The sequence below is a fragment of the Microcebus murinus genome, chromosome 8 (genome assembly GCF_040939455.1).
Source record: "Microcebus murinus isolate Inina chromosome 8, M.murinus_Inina_mat1.0, whole genome shotgun sequence".
NCBI classification, from domain to species: domain Eukaryota; kingdom Metazoa; phylum Chordata; class Mammalia; order Primates; family Cheirogaleidae; genus Microcebus; species Microcebus murinus.
The window spans coordinates 67,159,265-67,184,975 of record NC_134111.1 but is presented as its reverse complement, the minus strand read 5'-3'; the positions used below and the strand labels follow the sequence as shown (position 1 = coordinate 67,184,975).

The 25,711-nt window shown below is 36.3% G+C and overlaps 1 protein-coding gene across 1 annotated transcript in view; it reads left to right on the top strand.

The window, feature by feature from the left end:
* Positions 1–7,373: 7,373 nt before the first annotated feature.
* TMEFF2 (transmembrane protein with EGF like and two follistatin like domains 2) overlaps positions 7,374–25,711 on the top strand; it is a 255,770-nt gene continuing 237,432 nt past the window's right edge. The window contains exons 1-4 of the mRNA XM_012776942.2: positions 7,374–7,545; positions 9,881–9,990; positions 17,193–17,322; positions 22,003–22,029. Coding sequence (XP_012632396.1) covers positions 7,374–7,545; positions 9,881–9,990; positions 17,193–17,322; positions 22,003–22,029 — 439 coding nt within the window. The remainder of the gene's footprint in view (positions 7,546–9,880; positions 9,991–17,192; positions 17,323–22,002; positions 22,030–25,711) is intronic.

Sequence of the window (25,711 nt, the reverse complement as noted above, 5' to 3'; positions counted from 1 at the left end):
GTGTGTGTGTGTGTGTGTGTGTGTGTGTGTGTGGAGAGAGAGAGAGAGAGAGAGTCTGTGTGTGTCTATGTATGTCAGGCCCCCAAATATCACCTGCTGCCTGCCTTCTTTTCTCTTTCTCTTGGTTCATGTCACTTGAAAATCTCAAATTTTGCATCAAGACAATTTTTATTTATTTGTTTTATGATCTGATGAATTAGGTGGTTGGTCTCCTGACATGAAGTAATAGTAATACAAAGATGGCAAAGAATAAAGGCACAATTACAGCCTGAAAAGATGAATAACTTACTCTCCAAATCGGGTAATAAGACCCATGACCACCCGTTAGGCAGAGACATAGGCAGAGACATAAAGAGTTAAAACTCCCCTGTCCCTTGCTTAGGTGCTCCCTGATGTGCTCTAACCATCACCTTCTCAAGTCATATATATATATATGATGATTCTGCCCTAGAAAGATGAAATGAGAGGTTGCCTTAACTCCTGATGACTTTCTATCCATAAATTCTAGTCTTTCTAACCTGCTTCCTTTCTCCCCTAGAGTTCCACAGCACATTGTCCCTTTTTCTTATACCAGCATGTTTTTTGTTACCCATGTAATAAAAAGAATTTTGGCCAAGAAATAGAACTGAGGCTCAGATAAACTAAGTAATGTGCCCATGGGCACCTAGGATGTGTCAGGGCAAAGATTCCAACGCAGATATTCACAGCTGCCTGGCCTCTGTCATATGGCCTTGCCTTTTCATTATATCAGAAACTCTAATAATAGTCAGCAAGTGGCTAAGTGTCCAGATTTATGCTGGAAAAAGATAAGTATAGAGATGTAAAGAAGTCAATTAAATTCTTTTTAAAATCTTGTGAAATTTTCTATTTAAACGTCTTTAACATGTTCACCAATATAAGATACAGCTTTTCAGAAAGTAGTGCTATCAGGCACAATCTGTATCTGATTCTGTGTTATAATCACTGCTAAGGAAAATATAGTATCTAATTTAGAGTTTACATTTAAAAAATAGAGGAAAAATTTTAAAGATTATAAGGTGGTGGGATACAGGTAAGGCTAACATTTTAATCATCTTCCTAAAATGTTTATGATAGCAGGGTACATTGCATCAGAAGAGAGAGTCTTGGACCACATTCACTACTAATACAGAAAACTAACCCCTGATTATAAGCTGGCTTCACTGCTGTTTCCACAAAAAGAAGTCAAAAGGAAAGACCAACACTCTTACCTAAAATGCTGACACAATTTTTTGAAAGACTCATTCCTTCAAACTACTACTACTAATGGAGTAATATGTAGAAATCCATTGACATAGTTTAACGTGATGTTTTCTTGCTAAAAGGGATTCCATGATCAAATAATATTGGAAAATCTGAATTCAATAAAGTTAAACAGGTTTTTAGTTTTACTTGATGTGGTTTGGTTTGATTTCACTGCAGGGCTTCTCAGCGCCTTTAATATGTAAAGCCACATTGTGAAGCTACAAGTGAGCAGAGTTTATATGAAGCTTTCTTAAATGTATTTTATAACAAAAGTTCTTCCCCTTCATGTTTTCCTTCTTTCACTTTTTGATAAGAAACACGTGGTTAGAAGAAACATCAGCAACGTGGTTGAGAGCATTAGTGCTCAAGGGATCTGTCCTGCCACTGACATGTAACTAGTATCAGTGTCACAGATAATAGAAGGAGAAATGATTGAGGCTTATTGTAAGAAATCAATGAGTAAAACACTCAGAATATAAAAGACTGGATGGTGCTAATAACACAAATTGGAAGGAATTGCCTTTACTAATTCTTTTCACAAAGCCAGCGAACAGTCCATTTCTAATTTAGCCCAATAGCTATGAGTAACCAAAGAAAGGCATGAAAGTAGTTTCATCCCAGACTGATTCTAGCTCCTGTTTCTGACTCAAAAAATTAATTTTCATAATGTATTTGGAATAAAGTACCAGACTAAGCCCTAAGATAAGGCTATGATTAAAATAATAGCAATTGAAAACTATTTGAATTTATAAATAAACACCAAATTGTATTGAGGTGATCACTGCTTTTTGAATCTAGCTCTCTTCCAATAATAATTTTTTTTTCTAAACTGTTGTGCAAACTACTGAAAAACATTAACTGCTGCATATTGATTTGGTTAGATATCTTAATTAGAAAGCACCTTTTGTGAAATGTATTTAAAAAGTTTTAATTGAAAAAGAAAACTCTCTTACTTTCTGAAACTTGGATATTTATATAATAAAGACATAGCCACTCATTTACTTTCCCCGGGACAATGACTTTCAACAAAGGCTATGTGTTACAATACTCGGAAAACTTTTAAAAAACATACCAATATCTCTGGGTTACTCCCAGAGATTCCAAGTCTTGGGATAGAAACTCTGCATCAGTATTTTTTAATTCCCCAGGTGATTATGACGTGAAGTCATGATGAAGCCCACTGCCTAAGATGAGTTAAAGTATTTCTTTAGTACTGAAATTACAAACCTAAACATAAACAATCAAAAGTAATTAAGGACACAGGGATCTATAAACATCGTGAAACTTTTAAAACTTTTATATTATAAAAAATTATTTCTTTATACCACAACTTATTTATATGTTACTAATTATAGAATAGATTGGAAAAATAGCAAATTTAATTACTCTCCGTTTAAATGACAAATCATCTTATTATGTATTTCAATATCAGACATATAATTTTAATTTGTACACCCTTAATTACTTTTCATTATGTACATAAATATAGCTACACATACATTTATGTATTAATTTATTCATTCATTCATTTATTTAGGGGTTCCCCTCAAAGCCATTACCATTAAATCATACATTTTTTCTCCCTTAAACTTCAGAACAACCCTGGAAGGGAGGTGTTATTATAATATTACCTACATTTTACAAATGAGGAAACTGTCTACAGTCACAGAATTACTAAGTCATACTAGAAATTTAATACATATTTGGTAAATATGTGTATAAGAACAGAAAGATAGATGTGTACAACAGCTAATCTGTACACTGAGTATAAGCTTTTATCCTGTCTTAAAATCGTCTTTGCCAAAAGCTCTGTGAAAACTGAGCAAACGTCCAAATATCCTTCCACTTGTCATGTAAACATAGGTGGTACCTTAGTTTTCACACAAGGAAGAATATTAAAATATAGATCCCAGGGCCCAAGCCCAGGCTTTCTGAATCAATCCCTGCTAGTGGGGACTTGGAATTTGTCTATTTTTAAAAAACTTTTCAAGTAATTCATACTAGCAGCCAGGTACAGAAACTACTTGATCTTATTGCTCATTGCTGAGATTTAATGAGTTTGGGTCTTACTGATGTTCCATAGATAGGGCAAAGAAGCTTCATGGACAGAATGGATGTGTTCCCAGCTAGTTCCCCTTCTCAGGAGCTAACAGACAGCAATATTGTAGAAAATGGTGACTTATGGCTTGTGTTCTGAAGTCAGACAGAATTTTGCTGAGTCCCAGCTGTGCCACTGACAAGATTTGTTATGTGGGGCAAGTTACTTGATGCTTTAAAAGCCATATTATTTTTCTAAAAAATGAGATAATGATATCTTTGCTCATAGGGGTGTTGTAGGGATTAAATAAAAATAATATGTTCCTTCCTGTATGGCACAATGTCTGACACTTTAGACGTATACTATACATCTTACCTTGATTGAAGAAATCAGGAAGCATGAGATCAGGAAGGAGATAGAGCTCTGACTGGCAGTGTGTCTTATTTCCCCAGGTTCATTTATTTATCTTAAATTATTATTGCTCTAGAATAACTTCCCCCTTCCCTCACCAAGTTAAACTCTGGGTAATCTCACACTTCATTATAATGTCCTTTCCATGGGAAAAAAAATTAAGTTTTCTGGAAAAAATAGCTCTGTGCTATTTCTACTGAAAAATATGGCAACATCATTCAACCCTTCTGCATCAATTCTAGAGTGTGTGTGCCACAAATAAACTGTTCTAGCTCATGAATATTGAAAGCAAATATTATGTAGTATTTTAGAATAAGAATTTTGAAAATGCATAATATGACTCCATCATATTACTAGTAATCATACAATACACAATGCAAAGTACAATTCATAGACCTGGTTTTACATTTAATTCTAATAAGTAAACTGATTTGACCCTGTTAGGGAAAAGTTGAAACTCTAATCCAATCACTAATCCAATCTTCACTGAAATAAAATGCAATGCCTGTCTACTTCTTTGGTACCTAATGATGAGTCTAAATAATGTATATGTTTTTATTTACATATTCAATAATGCAATGCTCTGTTCAGTGAATGATGTTCTTCTGCCACTTGGTGGTGCTTGCCAGTTTCAGAATTTGTTTCTTGGTGGCACTATAACACTAAGTACATAGTAAGTGGAACAAAATCCCAGCATTACCATTGGAAAGGCTTTGCTTCAAACTGTTTAATAATTTAAAAAACCTCTGTGGAAGCAACTGAATTTTTTAACCAGTCACAACCAGTAATTAACTCCTTTGGAGTTTTAAGTTACTTTAGGCAAAATGTTTTAGAAGGAGAACATATTAGAAAGTATGCCAAAAATTTACTTAGCTGAGAATTCAATAACAATTTTCCTCTGCTAAGAGGGTCTGTAAAATTCTACTTATATAGCCAAGCCTTGAATCATAGCAGGTCCTGTTTCATTATCATAATTACTGCATAAACACTTTTAAGGACTTTGCCTTTAGTTTTAAGCATGACTTATTTTCATAAGCCTGATTAGTTACCACACCAGCCTCGCTATGGAAAATGACATGTTCTCACTGTGTTCTGTGGAGTTGTTAAATCTTGATCTACATTAAGCTTGTATTTATGTTGCCGTCTCTGCTGAAAGGCTGTGGCGAAAGACATCTCTAATTCCTTGTTTTTGCAATGTGGGCTGGCAGCTCTATCTAATAGGCATTCCGTTTCCTTAAAGAATTTAGCTGCTCTGTCTAGAAGCCGATTTTCTGAAGCCTCTAACAGTCTGGTCAAATTGATCTGTTTTAATGGAGTCTTCGCCGGTGAGGAGCGAGATGCCACCGACTAGAATGCTGGGATCTGCTGCTTAATTGCCAGGAGTGAGAGACGCAGAAATCTTTGGAGGTGGGCGAGGAGGGGGGAATAGTCTCGGATGGAGGCGGAGATGTAAGATAAAGGGATGGGTTTCACATAGGAAAAAAAAAAAGACAGAGATTTCTTTGAGGCATGGAGGTGCTGCACGATCACATCTCTCAACGGAGAAGTTATAAAGCAAGGAAGTGGGAGGAGGTTGCAGGTTAAAGTACTTAAAAGGATTGTCAGGGCACAATTTGTTTTTCTGGTGGGATCTGCAGAGGGTAGATAGTCCCCGTTTTCAAAGTGTATTAGTGCCTCCTTTAAGTGATTGGGAATGGACGCTACATTGCCCCATAGATGCTATCGAACAATGCTCTTCAAAATTGAGGGGATGCGGAATGATAGGGGGAAACGGAAAATTTTAAAAAAGAGAAAAAATAAAGGAGGATCCGAGGGCTCTTGAAAGCGATTCGGGAGGAGAGCGAGAGGGATCAGGAGGAAGGAGAGAGGACTAGAGGGAGGAGAGCAGAGAGAGAGAGAATAAAAATCCCGAATCACTGAACAATCGCACATGCAAAAAGGAAAAGTCTCCCTTGCAGAGTGTCCAAAACACTGTAACTGCAATAGTGACCCGGGTCGCGGGAGAAAGATGCTCCTCTCCATCCTTGTCCCGGAAAGCTCTAGGTCCGGTTGCTAGCGACCGAAATGCCATTAGGCTAAAGAGTGTGTCTAACTGCGTGAAGAATGCAGCAGGCGGAAGGCGGGTCCCGCTACGCCTTTTGCACTGTGCCTGTTGGAGCAAAAGAAAGACACGCGCAGAGCCAGCGACTCCCGCCGAGTTAGACCTTCTCGCCTCGCCCAGGTCGCTGGCGGTCAGGCAGAGACCCGCGTAAAGCGCCCGGGGCCACTACCCCGCCACTGGTCAAAGTGAGCCAGCTCTAGGGGACGCCGCTTCCGGGCGGCTGCGCCCAGCAACCCACCCACTGCTTCTGCGGAGGAGCCGTCCCCTTCTCTCAGACCACTCGTCCCCACCGAACCTGACCTTCCAAACATATTGGACCGCACTTCCCAGGCGGCCACAGGATTAGGCTCCAGGCTGGAGATCAGCGTGGGACGGGGACTGGGATGCAAACCTGCGGCCGCTCGGGCTGGGTCGGAGCTGCGGGGGGCAGGCTAGGAGGAGGAGGAGAGGAGGAAGAGGAGAGAGCCTGCGAGGGTGGCTGAGCCGGCTCTGCAAGCAGCCTCGGGGTTGCAGGCTCCTGCGGGAAATGCTGCTGCTTGCAGGCCGGCCAGAGATATCCTCACACCGTCGCCTCTCATCCTCCCCTTCTCCCTGCTCCTGCCTAGAGAAACGTCCCCGGCCTCTCTGCAGCGACATCCCCATCCCGTATCCCCTTACAGCCCGGCGGCGCGCTCTCGGACGCCGGAGCGCGGGCGCCAGCAGGACGCCCTCTCCTCCCCGCCACTCTCCCTTCCCTCCCCTGCTGCCGCCGCTGCTCCGACACCTCTGCCCCCACCATCTCCAGCTCGGAGAGACGCCACCCAACTGGCACCCGCGCTGGCGGCCCCGGGTCACGCAAAGAAGAGGGGCGCGAGTCTGGCCCCCGCGCTCGGTAGGGGGCGTCCTGGAGCGGAGAGAGAGGCGGCGGCTTCTGCGAGTGCGTGGAGAGCCCCCCGGAAGCCCGGGCTTGTCGGCCGAGCCGCGCCGCCTAGCCCCACACGGGCCGCGCCTGGCGAGCTAGCCCATCTGTGGCATCCGCGGCCGCCTCCTCCTTGCACCTCCTCGCCGACCCCTCCCTCCCGGGACCTGCATCCCGCTCCACCAATCAGAGCCCGACTGCCTCTTCCCACGTGACCCCGGGCGGGCTAAGGACCTGCTGCTTCCCAAACGCCAGAGGGATGCGGGCGGCAGAGCGCGAGAGGCGGCTGCGGGGCTGCGGAGCGCCTTGAGTCTCCCTCCTCCCGGCCTCCCTGGGCTCCTCTCCTCTGCCCGGTGGACTGCCGCCGCCCCCTGTCCCCGGCTTCCCGGAGCCCCTCCTTATGGCAGCGGCTGCCCGCGTCTCCGGCGCAGCTTCTCAGCGGACGACCCTCTCGCTCCCGGGGCTGAGCCGGGTCGCTGGATGTTGCTGAAACTCTGGAGATCATGCGCGGGTTCGGCCGCTGCTTCCCCGCCCGGTGCCACTGCCGTCGCCGCCGCCTCTGCTGCCGCGGTCCGCGGGATGCTCAGTAGCCCGCTGCCCGGCGCCCGCGATCCTGTGTTCTTCGGAAGCCGTGTGCTGCTGCAGAGTTGCGCGAACTAGTCATGGTGCTGTGGGAGTCCCCGCGGCAGTGCAGCAGCTGGACACTTTGCGAGGGGTTTTGCTGGCTGCTGCTGCTGCCGGTGATGCTACTCATCGTAGCCCGTCCGGTGAAGCTCGCCGCGTTCCCTACCTCCTTAAGTGACTGCCAAACGCCCACCGGCTGGAACTGCTCTGGTAAGTCCAGAACCCGATCCCAACCCTTTAACCCCGCAGACGAACGCGCGCGTCCAGCGCCGACAAGCCTGCCCTATAGCGCGTCCCCCATCCCCTAGCCGCCGTCCCAAACCCCTGAGACCATCCACCTCCATCCAGAGAAACGGGAAACTGTTCCTGCCCTCGGGGTGGGGGGGAGGCTGGTTCCGGGATGGGCAGAAAGTGCAGGTGTGGAAACCTTTGCGTGCTCGCACTTAAATTGGAGCTGCGAGTATTCTGAGATATGTTAAACGGAATGGTTTTCTGGATTCACTGAAAAGAGCACCAATCCTGGGAGAAACACTAAACAGAATCTTTTTCATCGTTAAAGAAAAAAGTCTGGCTAGGATGAGGAAGAAATAACTTTACGAGGAAAAACGAGCGAGAAATTAATAAATCAAATGGTGACTGCAGGAGAATCGCTGATTCCTGGCAAAGGTGCCATGAGGGCGCATTGAGCACTGGTCTCCCATTCAAGACCAGGTCACACAGATTCTAAGGAGCAGGGTTTCAAGAGAATCTCTCTCTCTCTCTCTCTCTCTCTCTCTCTCTCTCTCTCTCTCTCTCTCTCTCTCTCTCTTCTCCGCTGTCTCTCTCTCTGCGCCCCCGCCCCCCGCTTTCCTAGGCTGCAGAAAACATGATTTTTGCAGTCCAGATATGCCCCTCTCTTGCTTCCTCAAGCTCTTAGGTGGTTAGAGGGAAGTTGAGAAAAAGAACACTTTGCAGGTCTCCCAGGTCAGAGTGGGCATGACCAAGGCTGGCAGGCTCTGGCGTAGGCTAGCCCCGGGCGGAACCGACCTTAGTGGGTGCTGACTCCTCCATTTCTGGACCGTCTTCTGTGGAGTGTGGGTCAGGCGCTCTTCTTGCTTGCTGAAGACTCTTCAGATTCTGAACGCGAGAGCTTGGCAGGTTTCGCTCTGCTGAAGCTTCCTAATTAAATAGGGCCGGAGGATGGGAGTTCTGCACTCCTTTCAGCTGGCTTCGCGTTTCAGTATGACAGCCTGTAGTATACCGGGAGGAATTGTGGTGCGATTTCATTGGCATTTTAAACTCCATTAACATGCCTGGGTATTGTCCCCTAGGTCTGATCTGTTCTACTTTAAGCAAGTGTGTATGTAATTTTTTATCTTCTGTAAATACAATTTTGCTGTAGTTAAATGTGGCTCTGAATGAAGCGGCTTTCAGGAATGTATATAAGCCGAACTTTTGAGAGGAGGGAATGACCAACTGTAACTTACAGGTTGAAAGAATATATAGTTCTTAGTTATTAGTGATGCAGATTTCAAAAGAAAAGTATTGTGCATCGTTCCAGTTTATCATTTTTAAACACAATTTGAGATTTGCAACCCTATTAGATTTGGGTCAATAGATTGTTCTGTTTGGGACAGTATCTAAATTCAGCATTTTTATATAAACTCAACATGTTTCATTAACTTATACCTGGTTCATCCGTGCATGTATGTTATTTTTGAAAAAATAAGTTCACTTTGCCTAATCACTTTTTAGGTGCTTTATTATAGGAAGATGAAACAGCTTGCAGAATTAATTTTTGAAATTGTTTGAAATGTTGAGGGCTTTGTACTCCAACATGCCTGGTTTGCTTCATCCCTAAGTATAGGATTGTTTTCACAAATAACTAACTTAAATGTGAAATTGGGATTGGCAATCAAGAAATTCATTATTAGCCAGATATCTTAAAGGGATATGCAGAAACTAAAAAGAATGAACTGGTTTTGCAGGCAGATTGTCAAGAACTTGGTACCCTGTTAACTTAGAGGTGATCAATCTTCATTTGAGCCAGACAGACCATCACTGAGCCTGTTTATCTTTATTATTGGGGCTTTGTTTCCTCTTTGTCTGGATAAATTCCAAATAAGGGGTTGTTTCAGACCTTGAAGCAAAAGAACAATTAAAGATAGAGAAATGGCAAAACGGCATTCAGAGACCATCACTAGCTTTTTTCAAAAATGTGGAGTTTGGGGTCATAAATATAGTTCATTTAATGAGCAAAAAATAAGGAAGCTAGGAAGCAAGTGTTAAGCCTTCATTCACCACTGTCAATATTAACCCAAGCTAAAATAAAATAGCACTATCAAAAAAGGATATTAAAAGATAATTGATTAGAAAAGAATTATAAAAAATAGATATTGATCACTTAGCTAGATTTTGAGGTTATCAGTAAAGAGTGACCTTGCAGTACTGTTATGGTTGTTGGAATTAAAATTTAAGGCTATTCTTTTAAAGCATCAAGATCGTGCTTTTTTTTGTTAAAATTTATAACATTTTTAATGACTGGAGTGTTCTCTTTAAATTTGAGGTTATGATGACAGAGAAAACGATCTCTTCCTCTGTGATACCAACACCTGTAAATTTGATGGGGAATGTTTAAGAATTGGAGACACTGTGACTTGCGTCTGTCAGTTCAAGGTAAAAAGTCTTATATTTGCATCTTCTAATTCCTTAATGAGACTACAAAGCAGGGGTCTCCCTTTACAATCCATCACTTGGCAATTTATAGCTATGCAAGCTAAGAGGAAAGCTGGCACTAAGCAAAAGTACCGGCAAGAGAGCCAACAGATGTCAAGAAGACATACGCTTTATGGAGAAATGTATATGCCATGGTTATAAATGCCTCTGGTGCTAGAAGGCTTCAAATTGTGCTTGGGAATGTCAAAAGAAAATTATATTTCTTTGACCCTTCTAGCATACATTTCAAAAGTCAACTGACTGGGGATAATGGTCAAATAGTGGGTAAGAAGTTTGTACTTTTGTTCATTTTGATCCGGGCTATCAAATTCTGATCTTATTGCCCTGCATTTTAATGGTCTTGGCATTCATTATCCTGGCAATCTGGCTAATTTTTAAAACTACCTCCTTATAATGTTACTTCAAATCTACTGTGTTGGTTTGGAAATTAAGGAACTTTTTAATATATGTCAACTTTTTCATGAATACCACTTTCAATTAGAACTGAATCTCTCAGGAATCCAAAAGAGCACATAGAACACAAGTCATTTCATAAACATGAGAACAATGTACTTTGTCTTGTCTTAAAAACTTTTTAAAATTAAAAAGAGAGAAAGAGATTGCACCATTGGTATCATCAATACTAGATTATTAGTATCTATTTAAAGTAGAATCTTAATGTAATTGTTATAGTCCTTATGTAACAAATGCTTCCCACCCTTTAGTTATAAACCTTTTTCTCTCAAAATATTTATATACACATGTATACCTTCAGTTAGCATAGATGTTCTACTAATAGCCTATATTCACCCTTGAGTGTTTTTGAATTACTTTTTAAAATACTCTTGAAATCTGACATAAGATTCAAATAGCAAATATGCATATAAACAAAACTATATATGCGATGTTAGGAAAACTTTCCCAAGACTGTAAGAATTACAAAGTAAAGATATAAAACCAATAAAAACATTAAACCCAAATTCCGACCTAAATATCTAGTTTAATATGTAATATTTAGAATTATTGATGAAAGTTAAATATTTTATATTGAATTCAACCTCCCAGTAGAGAGAAAGTAGTTTGCATTTATAGTTTCAGTGGCTTATAGATAAGCTAAAGCTTCATAGACATTATTTTCTCTTAAGAAACAAAATAAAACAACTGGTATTTGTAAAGTGCACCACCTCCTGGTGGGTAAGTATTGCTGTGACAACACTATAGTCTTTTCGATCATACTATAGTGTTAGAACATCTTCATGCATATTTAATATGCATGTGACACCAACTTCTAAACTCTCCAGCCATACTGAACAATGTAATTATGAACATGTAGAGATTATGAACATGCAAGAGATAAAGCATGAGAACTCCTCAATTCATACTTTCCTCAAATATTAGCTAAAGGGAATGAACAGCTGGATAAATCATTAAAGGCCCACAGGATTTTGTAGGGTTTTATTCCCTTTCAGTTTGTGATTTCTATAAATTTGTCTTATTTTCATAACCATGGGTAGACATAAGAAGTGAACTTATAAACAATATTTATATTGTATAAAATGAACCAAGAAGAATGTTTCCTCAAATGGAAAGCCAAGATTCTAAGATTTCACCAAGAGAAAAAAAGAAGTAGATAGAACCGTAAATGGATGAATGCTACTAAAGGAAAATGTACAATTTTCTTATTAAAGGAATTATGTTCTGACATTGTATACTGGATATGTTATGGAATGTCTAGTATGTCTTCAGTTTTCAGGTGCCACAGAAGAGCTTGGTAAAACTTCTATCAACAAAAATGTTTGTGTTTTTATACATTGATAAGCCAATTATATTTATCATTAATATCAATAATTATTAACTAAAATAAATGGAGGGGACAATGAATACAAGTTTAAATAATAAACTAACATGTAAATGTGCTTTTCCTGGTGCTTCTAGCATTTAAAATTTACTACTGGATTACTACTGCTATTAGTTTGTGCTTTGGAATAGTTGTCAATCTGGTGAAAGAAAATAAACATCTCCCTAGTGGAAAATGTAGACTTTGTACATACCAAGAATATAAAGTGACTGAATTAAGTTGAGGATCTAAGAAAATGTACAAGTTGTATGAAGAATCATAAATAGGGTATTTTAGGCTAAGAGTATCTTGATTCTATCTTTTTACAATATTTTCACATGATTTTGAGTTTTTTGGTATCTTTTTTTTTCTTTTTTTGGCTCCAATATCAGATAAAAAGGAGAAATCCTGAAAATGTATTTTTCTATTTACTATTCTAAACTCCTGTTTCTCCTGCATTTTCAGATACAAGCATGAATTCTCCCATTCAAAATAGGATACAGACTATCATCTTTCTACCTAGGAGATAAATTTCAAAGAGAAAGGGGCATATATGTGTATAGCTGTAACATTTTTCAATTTGGATTATTATGGGCTCGCTGAAGTAAACATATTAGTCTTTACTTCTCTTAGACAATTTTAAATAAACTTATTTCTTCTTTTCAAACATTTATTTCTCACAAATCAGTAAGATAGTTATTTTATTTTCCTTTTAAAGATGAAGAAATTAAGGCCCATAAATACAAGTAACTTACCAGTTATAGTGATGCTAGAGTAAGAACCTAGACCCTTTGACATCAAATAAAATTTCTTTCCAAAACATGCATACAAATGAAAATATCAGCAACAACCACAAAAGTACTAATTTATTGTATACAACTCTTAATATAAAAATTAATATAACTAATTCTTAGGCAATGATATGAGTTCCAGAAATGGTATACAATCTCTTGTATCTTGCCTTCCTATCTGTATACCAAATGATAGGCTGGCTAATCTGGTAAATCAATTATGAGAATGAAAATGTAAAAGCAGTAGATGAATGGATGGATGGATAAAAGGAAGAAGAAAGGGGGGGAGAGGGAGAGAGACATACATGTGGTTATTCATAGATAGCACTGGTCATACAATGATCAAATATCTCTTTATAATTTAAAAATATCATGAATTCTTATGTTTTTCAGGTATTATCTAAGTAGAATATTAAATATTTTCATTTAATAAGTCATGCTTTAGCTCTGCAAATGTTCCAGTTACTAGGGTTGTACAACAAACTGCTCAGAAATTAATTTCTTAAGACAATGAATGTTTATTTTGTTGATGAATCTGCCGTTTGGGCAGGGCTTTCTTTACAGAAAGAGCTCATCTCTGCTCTCATTGGTGTTAGCTGAAGTGAGTGAGGGAACTCAAAGATTTGGTGCTATACTCATCTCAGGGCTCACTCATATGTCTGGCTGTCAGCTGGTGACCTTGGTTCTCCTCCATATTGATCTCTTTTGTATAGGCTAGTCTGGGCTTCTTCATAGCACAATGGCTGAGTTTCAAGGGCAAGCATCCAGGGAGGGAGAAAGAGCCAGGTAGAAGCTGTATCCTTTAATAACCTAGTCTGAGAAGTCACACAGAGTTACTTCTGCCATAGTCGCCGGCCTGTCCACTCTTAAAATAATTTTTTTTACATTTAAGAAAATATAGTCACAGAGAAGTAAAAATTACTTATGGAATGGTCAAAGGATTGGAACATATGCAGGTTTTTTTATCTTTTTCTTTTTTGGAAGAGAAATACTATATCCCAAGCCATTCTTCCTAAGTCTTGACAACTGGGACTATAACAGAATTGACTTAACATCTGCTGAGCACCTTCTACATGCCAGACTCTGTGGAAGGTGCCGACAATATATAAAATATAAACCATACATAGCTTCTAGATGCTGAAATCTCAGCTAAAAAATCTTTATTAACCCAACAAGCAATAAATCACATGAAAGACTTCTCACATAATTGTTATTCATTTGTTGCAAAAATGAATTCCATATAGCGTGTCAAGTTATTGAATTCATTAGCATGGCGTGTAGCTAATTTCTTAAGCAATGTGGAAGTTTTGGAACAAAATCATTTTTTGGAAAACACATATTTGGAAAATAAACTTAAGATTTTTAAACGTCTTAGGAAAAATGGAATCACTTTTTCCCCTGAGGGAAAGTTTGTACAACACAAACATTTATGGACCTAACCATCTGGGCTTGAGTCTTGTTTTTAATCTTGGCAGTCAACTTTGTGGACTTCAGCAAGTCACTGGGCAATATCAAGATTACCAATAAAAACTATTCTCAATAATTTGGCATATGTTATTGCAGTAGTTAGCCTACCTTAATGCTAAGGGTTATCCTGTTTTCCTTTGTTTTCTAATTCTAGAAATTCTATGTTTTGATGCTGATGTTAGATGATGACTTTGCTAGTAAAAATATGTGTCATAAAATGCAAATAATTTACATTTCTTTTTATAAGTGAGTATTCCAAAGTATTTCCTGTTTTAAAAACATGACTTCTAATTGTCCAAATGTCCCAGGTAACCATTTCATATAGGGAAACTAAGCTATAAACATACTAAATATTTAATTGTTGAGTAATATACACAAGTTCCTACCCCAAGGCAGTGAGAGAAACAGGAGAATTTAGGACTGTTCTCCCACACATGGGCTCTAATGATTTAATGCATGCTTCCTCCTTGTGTTATTCGTATTAATGAGAGCAAGTCTTGGTACTAGGGGCCAAAAACATCATGCTGATAATCTACAGTTAAGCTCTTTCAGCTCTGTAGAAATCTCCCTTTTGGCTTGTGCATGGAACCTGGCAGCTCTGTTTTTAGCACTGTTCGCATTTGGCTTACTGTGTCCCTTAGAAGCAGCATATGAGCACTTTATCAGTTTATTCGATATTTTAAGATGCATATCAGCATTGTGTACTAGCACTTGACAGAGATAATAAATACTTCCTACTCCCCACTCCCAGTCCACTGATCTACATTTGAGTAATCTGCAGATGTAGATGATAAGCATAAATAAATTGTAAGGGTTGGAAAGAAGGAAATGTGGACCCAAATAATCTACACATAAAATATTGTAACCAGAGTTGGAGATAGAGATTAAAAGGGAACCAGAGGTAAGAATGCTAGGACTTAAGCATAAGATGTTAACTGGTCCAGCTGTAGACACAAACTATGACTCTCTTCTGTCTACTGAAAGGGTCTGAAAATCTATTGGCTATAATGTTACCTGCCATTTCCTACTTTTCTGGTCTTTCTTCCATGTGCTTAGATACTATTGTAGTGTTAGTAGGTCCCCATATGTACTACCTACATTCTCCTGTCCTAGGTCCTGAACATAGCACCTTTATCAAGCTTACAGTCACTTACAGTCACTTGCCTTCCTGGCCATGGTTCAGACGTGTTGTCTCTTCAGTACTACTCACTGGAAAATTCAGCTCTTTACTGGCGTTTTGCTTTTTTCTTCTTTCTTGAGTAGTAGGAGCAATGCTCAGTCCTGTAGCAGGTCAGTTTTTAGACATAAGCTAAAAACATATTTGGAAAGTTCACAAAGACAGCCCTTCCACAGTTATCACCTGATCAGAAGTGAATTGCCTATTGAATTAAAAATTAGTGAGTGAAAAGTTCTAATCAAGTCAGTTTTTAAAATATAATCATATAAATAGACTGAATCTGGAAGCCAATAGAGTAACTGTAGAAAGAAATCCTTATATAAAGGGCTTATAGAATGTCTAGGTTATAAATTATAGAAATTAAGATAAAGAAAATTTCTAAAATATGTGCTAAATCATCCTGTTAGCAATTATGGTCATCATAATATGAGTGTCATACAATTTGGATTTGCTGGTTGGAGAACAGTAGATAACAATTAGCAAAATATTATATTAAGTTTTTCAATAGCTTATTTTTATAAATAAGACATAAAATAAGACTCATATCAGAGAACATTGATTTATACAATTTATTTATTTGTTAGGATGATTAAGCTGTTATTCTATAAAGGCACAGAGCGAGAGTTAAATAGCTGGTTAGGAATAAGGAAGTGCAGACATTGTAAGGAAATAGAGTAAAAAAACCCTCAGGTTTTTACCAACCATATATTGACATATTGAGAGCTTACCTTTTTGTTTTGTATAAATCCTTGAATTGAAGTTTACTTGTGATAGAGTTTTAGGTTTATCATATATATTTAAACTTTCCCAGTCATCTCACTGGATCACTAGCTTATTTCATATGTGTTATGAATTTACATCACATAAAAAACCCAAATATTTTAATTAAAAGTAGAACACAGAAAGGTATTTTCACATGTATCTATACATATGATTTTACTTACCTTCTGGCATAGGTGAGCATTTATAAATAATCATCTTGATCATTATATTCATTATAATTAAACAATAAAGTACATCAGTAGTAGTAATCATGAGATAATCATATCCCTGGTGTAATTAGCAAGTATAGGACAAAGCCAAGTATTTCTAATGCCTTAGAGTGTGATTGTATTATGATGACTATATCCCATCGGTTGCCTGATTTCCATTGTGAAATGTGTACTTTTTTTGTAATGAGGTTGTTTTAAGAATGAACTTTTCTCTTTATGAAATATCTATTAATAGTCATATTTTGGAATACTCAGTAAAGTTTACATATATTTTAGTAGTTGTTGATTTTTCCCCTGTGTCCGAGTCTTCTTTCTCCCTAAACTGTATCTATATCAATGTCTAACAATCTAAAGATATATAATAATAATTAGTAAATAATATCTTATCTGAATATTTAGAAATTTGTAAAGATTAAAATTCAACAGAGAAAAAGGCAACCAAAGAGTAACTGGATTCTTTGGTATTTCAGCTTATATACTATCTATGTTCAAAACACAGTTAGACATTACCTGTTTTTGAATACCTTGAACATTATTATGTATTTTGATTTTTTCCATCAATTCAGATATGCCATATATTAGAAAAATAATACTAAATAGTATCATACATTTGTTGCTATGTCTCTTTTGTGCTACTTCTCCATTCACTTTGTTGGAATTGCCTGACCAATTTAGATGCTTGTTTTTCCCCCCCATCTAAATCAAATGACTGTTGGCTGACTTCAAATTGCCTTTGTGTATCTTTGAGTGATGCCCTTACAAAGTCAAACTCTTATGGGATATAATAAGGATCACTGAAAACGCAGACAAGTGGTTTCTTTTGTCAGTGTTCTGTTCAGCATGTCAGAGGGATGCAAACTCCCATACTAACCATAGGCGTACATCTGTGTGTTTCCCAGTGCAACAATGACTATGTGCCTGTGTGTGGCTCCAATGGGGAGAGCTACCAGAATGAGTGTTACCTGCGGCAGGCTGCATGCAAACAGCAGAGTGAGATACTTGTGGTGTCAGAAGGATCATGTGCCACAGGTATGTATGTGACCGATGGTCCTTGAAACCTCCTGTATAGATTCTGGATTCAGAATCCATATCTTGCATTTCTGTTATCTACCAATAAATAATTCAGACTATATGTTAACTAAACAAACGTCTAATTCTTTTGTATAAAGCATGCACCATTCTTATTCTTTATATTTTTATTTTTCAAATCACTTCTGGAAGAAAGAGGAAATCTACAATAAGGACACTAGATTAAAATACGTGTGTTATTTCATGAAGTGCAGCTAGCTGAATAAAAGTCAAACATAGTTAGAAATCTAGATTGACCACTCAGGTGCCAAATAAATAGAAACCTGTCTATATATGGATAAAGTTTGTTTGTTTGTTTTGAACAATAGCATTATCTGCTGGATGGCAGCTTTGCTGGTTTGAGTTCTGAAGTTAAGATCTTAGCAGCTCTACGCAATGCTCTCATTACCATTTAGTAGATTATACTGAAGAAGGCATTGGTGATGGAAATAATTTCTATCGACATCTCTCTTTTCTGACACAGTTAACCTGAGATTCTACAAAGCATTTTAGTTGTATTATACCAAGAATGCTATAAAGAAAGTGAGAAGGAAGAGTGGCTTCATATGCTCTTTTGCTTTTCATGTTTCCCTTTTTTGTACAGTGGCTTTTAGAGCTTAACAGCATTATAGGCAAGCAAAAAAAAAAAAAAAAAAAAAAAAAAAAAAGAGGAAATAAAGCCTAGCTTGAGTTTTTAGGTTAGGCTCAAGATATCAAACCTAAGAATCTTTAGTGTTCAATGATAGTTGTAATTAATGGCAAAGTAGCATCATTCTGAAAAGTCATAATTTATGAGAATGTAGATGACATAAGCAGGAAAAATAATAATGATATGAAATATAAACTTCCTCCAAAAATGGGAATAGAGGATAGTGTCAGGAAAGGTTTATTTTATTCAAAAGTGCCTTTTCAATAACAGGTATTTCTATTCTGGAGTATTATATTAAAAGTTATGTGTTCAGTGGTTGGGGCAGGGTGGAAAACGGGCAAAGAGAAAGGTTTCATATTCTTTAAAAGATTGTCTTAAGCCTATTGACTGTTAATAATTGATAATATTCCAAGTGGTACTGGTGACTAACAAAATTTCTCAGAATTAGCAGAAGAGAATGGTGTCATCTCTCATGAGCAATGATGTTTGTTTTGGTCTTGGTTTTTAAGTAGTCTTTTCTCCTAAATAATTATTTGCCTGAGATATGAATATCCTTTCTGGAAGGGTGGTCAGAAGGCCAGCTGGACTGGTGATCCACTTGCTTCTTATTTGCTAGAGCAAACAGATCATTGCTGGTTGATCTGTGAGTGAGAAGTAATGAATAAAAGTGACAGCAACATGTGAAAGTCATTGGGCAGACTTCCTCCCTAGACAAGGAGGTAGAGCAGCATGCTACTCTCATAGTAAGGTTGAGGGAACTAGGAAGAAAGACAAAGAACATCCATACCTAAAAATGTGAAATGGCACTTTAGGACAAATTTAATAGGAAAAAAAAATGGTTTCTCAAAAACCAGGAAGGATGCAGGCAAATACCACAGAGTATTAAGGAAAAGATTCGCTTATTCAAAATCACAGAGGATATCTGTCCTTCTCTGACAATGGCCAAATGAGGATCAGCAGGCAATAGTCATAAATAACAGACCAGAAGTTACAGTTATGGCTACAAATGTTTCATAGCAAAATCTCTTTTTCTTGCTTGCCAACCCCCAAGTTCTCGTCAGCACATATAATCACATTCTCCTGATTCATTCAAATCTTTCCATTCTAGTCCCTGGCGTGCTGGTTATACTATGAAAATAAATACTTAGCCAAGTAGAAAATTTAATCACAATTGAGTAATCCGTCCTTAGCTCATTCACATACTTAGATTTCTGCAGGATTTAATTAGTAAGTCAGTCTTTCTGAATGCATCTTCCATTGACTTATAAATCTAAAAGGGTTTTGATCTGAATAATGATGAAGGAACAAAGTAATTTTGATTAACCATGTCTGACTCTAAATAAATTGGGGTTCAGACTTTTGATCTAAAAGGGATTCTCATGCTATTCTTTGTAGATTTTCCATTGTTTTTTAATGGTGTTTGACACTGAATGGAAGTAGCAAGTTATGAGCTCTGGGAATAAAAGGCAGTAGAAGATATAACTTTATAGTTAATATATGTCATTGAACTTACAAATATTTTTTTTTGTCCAGAAAATGGTTTTGTATTGGGCAATCTGCTCAGTGGTCTTACTATTAGTTTAACTTTTTGCCTTGTAAGAAATGCATTGACTAGGAGCCCAGAATCAAGTCCAACAGCACTACTTCTTTTCTTAGATGTTTCTGTCTCACTAATAAGACTTTAGTAGGCTACTTATCTCTAGTTTGCCAAGATGATTCACCTTATAATAGAGAAAACATTAAAGCTTCCCATAAGTATTTCATAATGATACCATGGGCTTAAGTGATCATTTTTCTAATCTATTCCTCCTTTTTTCCCTAGCTATTTAATTTGGGTCAAACCAAACACTAATTGTCTTAAGGACTATGCCCTTTGAATTTTTTGAAACATATATGAGAAATACAATCTAAAATACTACTGCCATTTTTTTCTGGTTTTCCCTAACTGTATGTATTTAATAGAAAACCTATGGAGAAATATAGGCAAGATGTTTACTCTACATTTTAATTATTGTATTCCAGACAATGCTTAAACATTTAAAGTATGCTATTGTGCAGGAAGCCTCAAAATAGCCCAGTGAGACAGATATCACTATATCCACTGAATAGAGAAGGCATAAATGCAGGAAGCTTGAATAACATTCCTTATGTCATTCAATGAGTAAGGTTTGAAGTTTGGAACCCATAAGCCTTTATGCATTTCCGCTTATATGCATGTAAGTATAGAATGATGAATAACACATTATCCTTGACTTATAGAAATTTATGGTCTTAAGAAATAAAAAAGAAACTACATATATTCAACTAAAATATAGGTAGAATGTGCTATCACTATAGTAGTACAACCTGTTATATAGCTCCTGATAATTACAAGAAATACTGAATTAAGCTTTCAAATTAATTCAAATAAAGTCAATTAAAATTTTATCTGTGAAAGTATATAAAAAGAAACTTGACAAACACTGAGCATTCAAGCACTGTTCTGTCCAAAGGAGATGGTGCTGTGACTTATTATCAGTTCACTTGGCAGAAATATTCTATTATTATGGGTTGAATGCATCAACCTTTCTTGATCTGTTATTGTTAAACTGTCAAATCATGTTATTAAAATCCTTGTTTGATTCCACATTTACTAAAAATATTTTTTTTTTATAAATTGTTTTACCAATTAACTTGCCTTTAAAGAAAGGATATGCTGACCCACAGGCATATATGCCCAGTCACATTATTAGTTAATTAATGACTTGACATTCTAATATAATACAGTGTTAGGCCTTGAAAATTTAGTTAATGTGAGTCTCCACCAAGACTGACAATTCGAACTACTGCTCCTTCATGGCAGTGCTAATATCATAACATGACAAAATGGAGGACTGCTGAGGATGGGTTCTCATTCATTCTTCCGTTATGTGTCAGCCTTATGTTGCTTTTCACACACCATGCCTCCTTTTATGTGGTGCTTGTCAATAAAGTGCCATGGAGGCAAGCACATAGAAGTAATATTTTATTTTAATTGGCCTCACACATCAAACATGAATCCAGAAAAGAGACATGTGATACAGGTCTTGAATCCTGGTTGAGATTTCAATATGGGATGAGGGTATATCAGACAGGGAATACCAATATTAACCTTATTTACCTATATTAACATTAAAAATACATAACCAACTATAATTAGCATGAAAAGAAGTGGGGAGGCAGAGGGAAGATGATGGAAACTCAATGGTGTTGACGTCAGCAAGAAAATTGGGTGTTTCTGGGAACTGAGTTCTCCGAAATAGACAACTTTGACCAGTTGTAATTATGTAGGAGAAAGGGGAGAGAAGAAGTGGAGAAAGAGAAATTCAGAAGGGGGAGTATTATTTTTTCCACCAACATCACTTAGTGTATATTCAATTTTAAGCACAAAGGCAAAAACTAAGCTCACTTTTCTAATGATTTCAAAAACAAAGGATGATTTAGTCACAGATAGAATCATCCACAGTTGTGGCATTTGTAAAACTTATTAGCAATTATATAAAAAGATATTTATTTTTAAACTTTTTCTCTTTGTTCATAGGCAATTTGCAATAATATAGGCCTTAATTATGTGTTTATTTGCTGCATATATGAGGCTGTTTAATTTCTAAAACTTACTGATTGTTATTAGTATCTCCTTTTCAGTATATTTTTTGAAGGGGAGAAAATCCAGCCTGATTAAATTAAAACATGAAGGATTTTGCCTAGCCAATATTAGGAAATTTTCCAAAGCTGTATAACACTTTTTCATAAAAGTTTTGGAATAAAAATGTTAGAGAATTTATTTTATAAGTTATGCTAATAGAACTCAAATTAAAGTCATGTGAATATATACTATCAATTAAATATTAGTATTTTTTCAAACAATGATATTCCAGTCTTAAATTAAGAAAGTAAACTTGAACTTTACAAAGTTATAAATATTTCTGAATATGTTTTTCAAGCAAATATAAATTGTTTTTTCCCCCCTACAGATGCGGGATCAGGATCTGGAGATGGAGGTAGGAGTTGCCTTTTTTTTACACATTTGAAAACTTATTGGTGGATATTGTAGAAATTTACTTATATATTTTTCATTAAAGATATCTAAAAAAATTCAAATTTTGCATTTTAGGGAAGGGGAAAATATAAAAAATTTCATTCTCCTTCTTAAGTAACTGTATATACTATGCAAATTATTTAGCATACTTATGAATAATACTCTATCTTCATTTACTCTTCTTTGCTTATTTATTTGTTTGTGTGTGAGTTATCTTTGAGATAGATATGTATAATGTCAAAACTTCCTAAGAGAATCCTCTAAATATGTTTGACAGACAGAAAGAATTCATGAGAAAATCATTTAAATATTAGATTTTTAAAATATGTAATACTGCTTTTAGTTACTAGGTACTAACACATAGCTAAGTATCATGTAGACAAAGTCTTAATTATCAAATTTATAATTTGAAACTGAAGGAGCTTTAGTTCATAAAAGTAAAAATGGTGTAATTTAAGCCAATGAAAAGATATTATCGTTTCTTCCTTGATTAAATTAATCTGTAGCTATTTTTACTAAAGTGGGATATATGTTTTCATCATTTAGTTTTGATTAAGGAAGTTTATAAGAGAGAGGTAGAAACTTTAAAAATTTGATCTAATGTATTTACTATCAAATAAAGATAGCATTTATAGATTGAACTTTCATGTAAATGTCCCAAATGTTTTTCCAAATCAAATCTAAACAGAATTCTAATTTTATACATACAAAGTAAAACAAAGTCAAAACCTAGATATAATTTCAAGGTTAATAAAAAGAGAATAAAAACATAAACATTCTCTCAAGGCCTTGCTTAGGTTGTGTAAAATAATTAAGTATATGATTCAAAGTAAATTTTAGTTTTTAAATTTAGAATTTTATGAAAGATAAGTAAAAGAAGGTCTTGGGTTCAGGAAAGCAGATCTTTAATGCATCTTTTATCTAGTTCAAGATATACTTGAAAGATTTATGAAGTTGTCTTATGTAATGAAAGGCTTAACTAGTTCAAATAAGCAATACCCAGAGAACATAATTAGAGCAGCATATGAAGCACATTTTTTTTTTCCATAAAGACTAAAACTGAACAGGAGTCAAGACTCAAGTATAGAATGTATTTCAGCATCACATGATGTTGGACAGGCCTTTGATGTTTGGACAGTCTTTACTTCTAAGAAATTAAGGGATTTTTTTCATTCTAGTGATTAATACAATTTTCCCAAGGAAGCTTCCCTAGAGGTTTTGAAAGAAGAGCTTAGAAGAACAAATTAAATCTTAAAAAAAAAAAAAAAAGAAAGAAAGAAAAAGAAAGGGAAAAGGGAAGTTCCCTGAGTAGATGTTTTACCATTGGAATATTAAGAGATCAATCAATTTTTAAAATGTTGCTTTTGTAGGGAAGTAGTTTCTATGCAAAATTCTATATATTTTCCAGCTGATTAGTTTTATATGTAGACTTCCTAATTTGGCAGACATTGTGCTGAGATTGAACTGTTCCACTGTTTACCCAACCACTCTCATTAATTTTCTAGCATCTTTAAAAGCAAAACAAAACAAAACAAGCCAGTTCACAGAACACAGAATATCTTTAATTTCTCTTTCTGTTAAAGCATTACCATATAATTTTTTTCTACTTGAGTCTCCTATCATACTATATATCATTTCTTTATTGTTTTTTAATAATAAGACCTGGGTTCTGTTTCAGATACTAGTTCTCAGTTTTCATTCATTGTTATTAGCACATGCAAGTGAAAATAAAGTTGAACTCATCATTTCTTTTATATAGCATTTATATTGAACTCTTTGGTTCATTATGTTATCTTGTGATATGAATAAGGCTGACTTTTTTAGGAAATAATTTTAATCTCATAAGTGATATTTATAATTATTTCATATCATATAAGTGATACATCAGTTGGAACCCACTTTCTTTTCTATAGTTGCTCTTTTTCATTTTTCCCTTTTTTACTCTTCCTTTCAATTAAAAATGCTTTTTATAGTAGCTTTAAGGGAATAAAAACTTCTTAAGAAGTATATGCTTTAGAATAAAAGAGTATATAACTCAATTAATTCTGAGTTTATTCTTTTAAATAATTGCTATTCTGAAAATCATGGTAAATAACTATTTGCTCCTAGCTTCATAAACCTTTAAAAAATTAGATACTGAACAGTTCTTTTTTTACTGAATTGCTTTTTTTATAGTTTACATGTTACTTTGCTCTGAAATACAAGTTTGAATTTTCTTTAATTTTTTTTGCTCTCTTACCAGATGCCAAAAATGCTTAATAACTAAAACTTAAAAACCTAGCTTAGAGCGACATGCACAAATTCAATTCACATTTACATTGGCTTATACATAAGATATATTTGACTTGCTACCTCTACTATCTAGTATTTTGATAGAATTCATATTACCAATAGGGACCAGGGTCAGTTTCCTTTGAATTAACCAAAAGTGATTGAATAACCTGTGATCGTTTGGCTAATCCAATAATCGTAACTAGTGATTGTTCTAACTAATCTCTGTAGAATATATTCTTCATAATGTGTATTTAGTTAATAATTGGATCATCTTTGCAAGCACTTTGGTTAATGGTTATTTTTCTAATTTCTTATTTTAACAAAAGTTAGTCTCATTCCTAAGTGGAATACATTGATCTGAATAATGAAGTAAACAAATTTATGATAAAACATTTATGATATGTGACTATTATCATAAATGATATCATTAAACCTGCACATCTAAAATCATTTAAAAAATAAATCAATTATTACTTTTTAAGATTGTCCTATATTTTTTAAATGAATGAATATTATATTAACAATGAAGACTAAACTTAATTATTTTAAAAATAATTTAATCTTAACCCATTTCACAAGGGTATATCTGTCATTTTTACTCCATTTCAGGGAAAATTTTTACAATTTAAAAGGGATATGAATGCCTCATAAAATGTATGTTAACTTGTTAGTATACATTTTATAGAGTGTTTAAAAATCTTTAACTCTTAATCTGTTTAATCAAATGAAACAATTAAAAGGGTTAAGTTTGTTTAGGTGAAACACATTTACTGTGTCTCTGACATGATCCACAAGTGTGCATTCATTCATAAAGATAATTTGTAGAGTAGTAACAAACACTTCATATAATCTTAAAGATTGGCTTTTCCCATTTCAGTGACTGTATCCTCTTATTAAATGTTCAAAAACTCAGTAATACCTCAAATCATTTTGCATTATTAGTTTTGAACATAAGACCTGCTGTTTATAGAACTGTTTTCAAACAAAAATGTTTGGTTGCAGTGGTGTCTACATCAAATAACCTTTTTGGATAGACTTACACTTAAAAAATTCAGGATAGGCCAGGTGTGGTGGTTCACACCTGTAATCCTAGCACTCTGGGAGGCCGAGGCAGGCAGATTGTTTGAGCTCAGGAGTTCCAGACTAGCATGAGCAAGAGCGAGATCCCATCTCTACCAAAAATAGAAAAAATTAGCCAGGCACGGTGGTGCATGCCTGTAGTCCCAGTCACTCCTACTCAGGAGGCTGAGACAGGAGGACCGCTTGACCCCAGGAGTTTGAGGTTACTGTGAGCTAGGCCAATGCCAGGGCACTCTAGCCCAGGCAACAGAGTGAGACTGTCTCAAAAAAAAAAAAAAAAAATTCAGGAT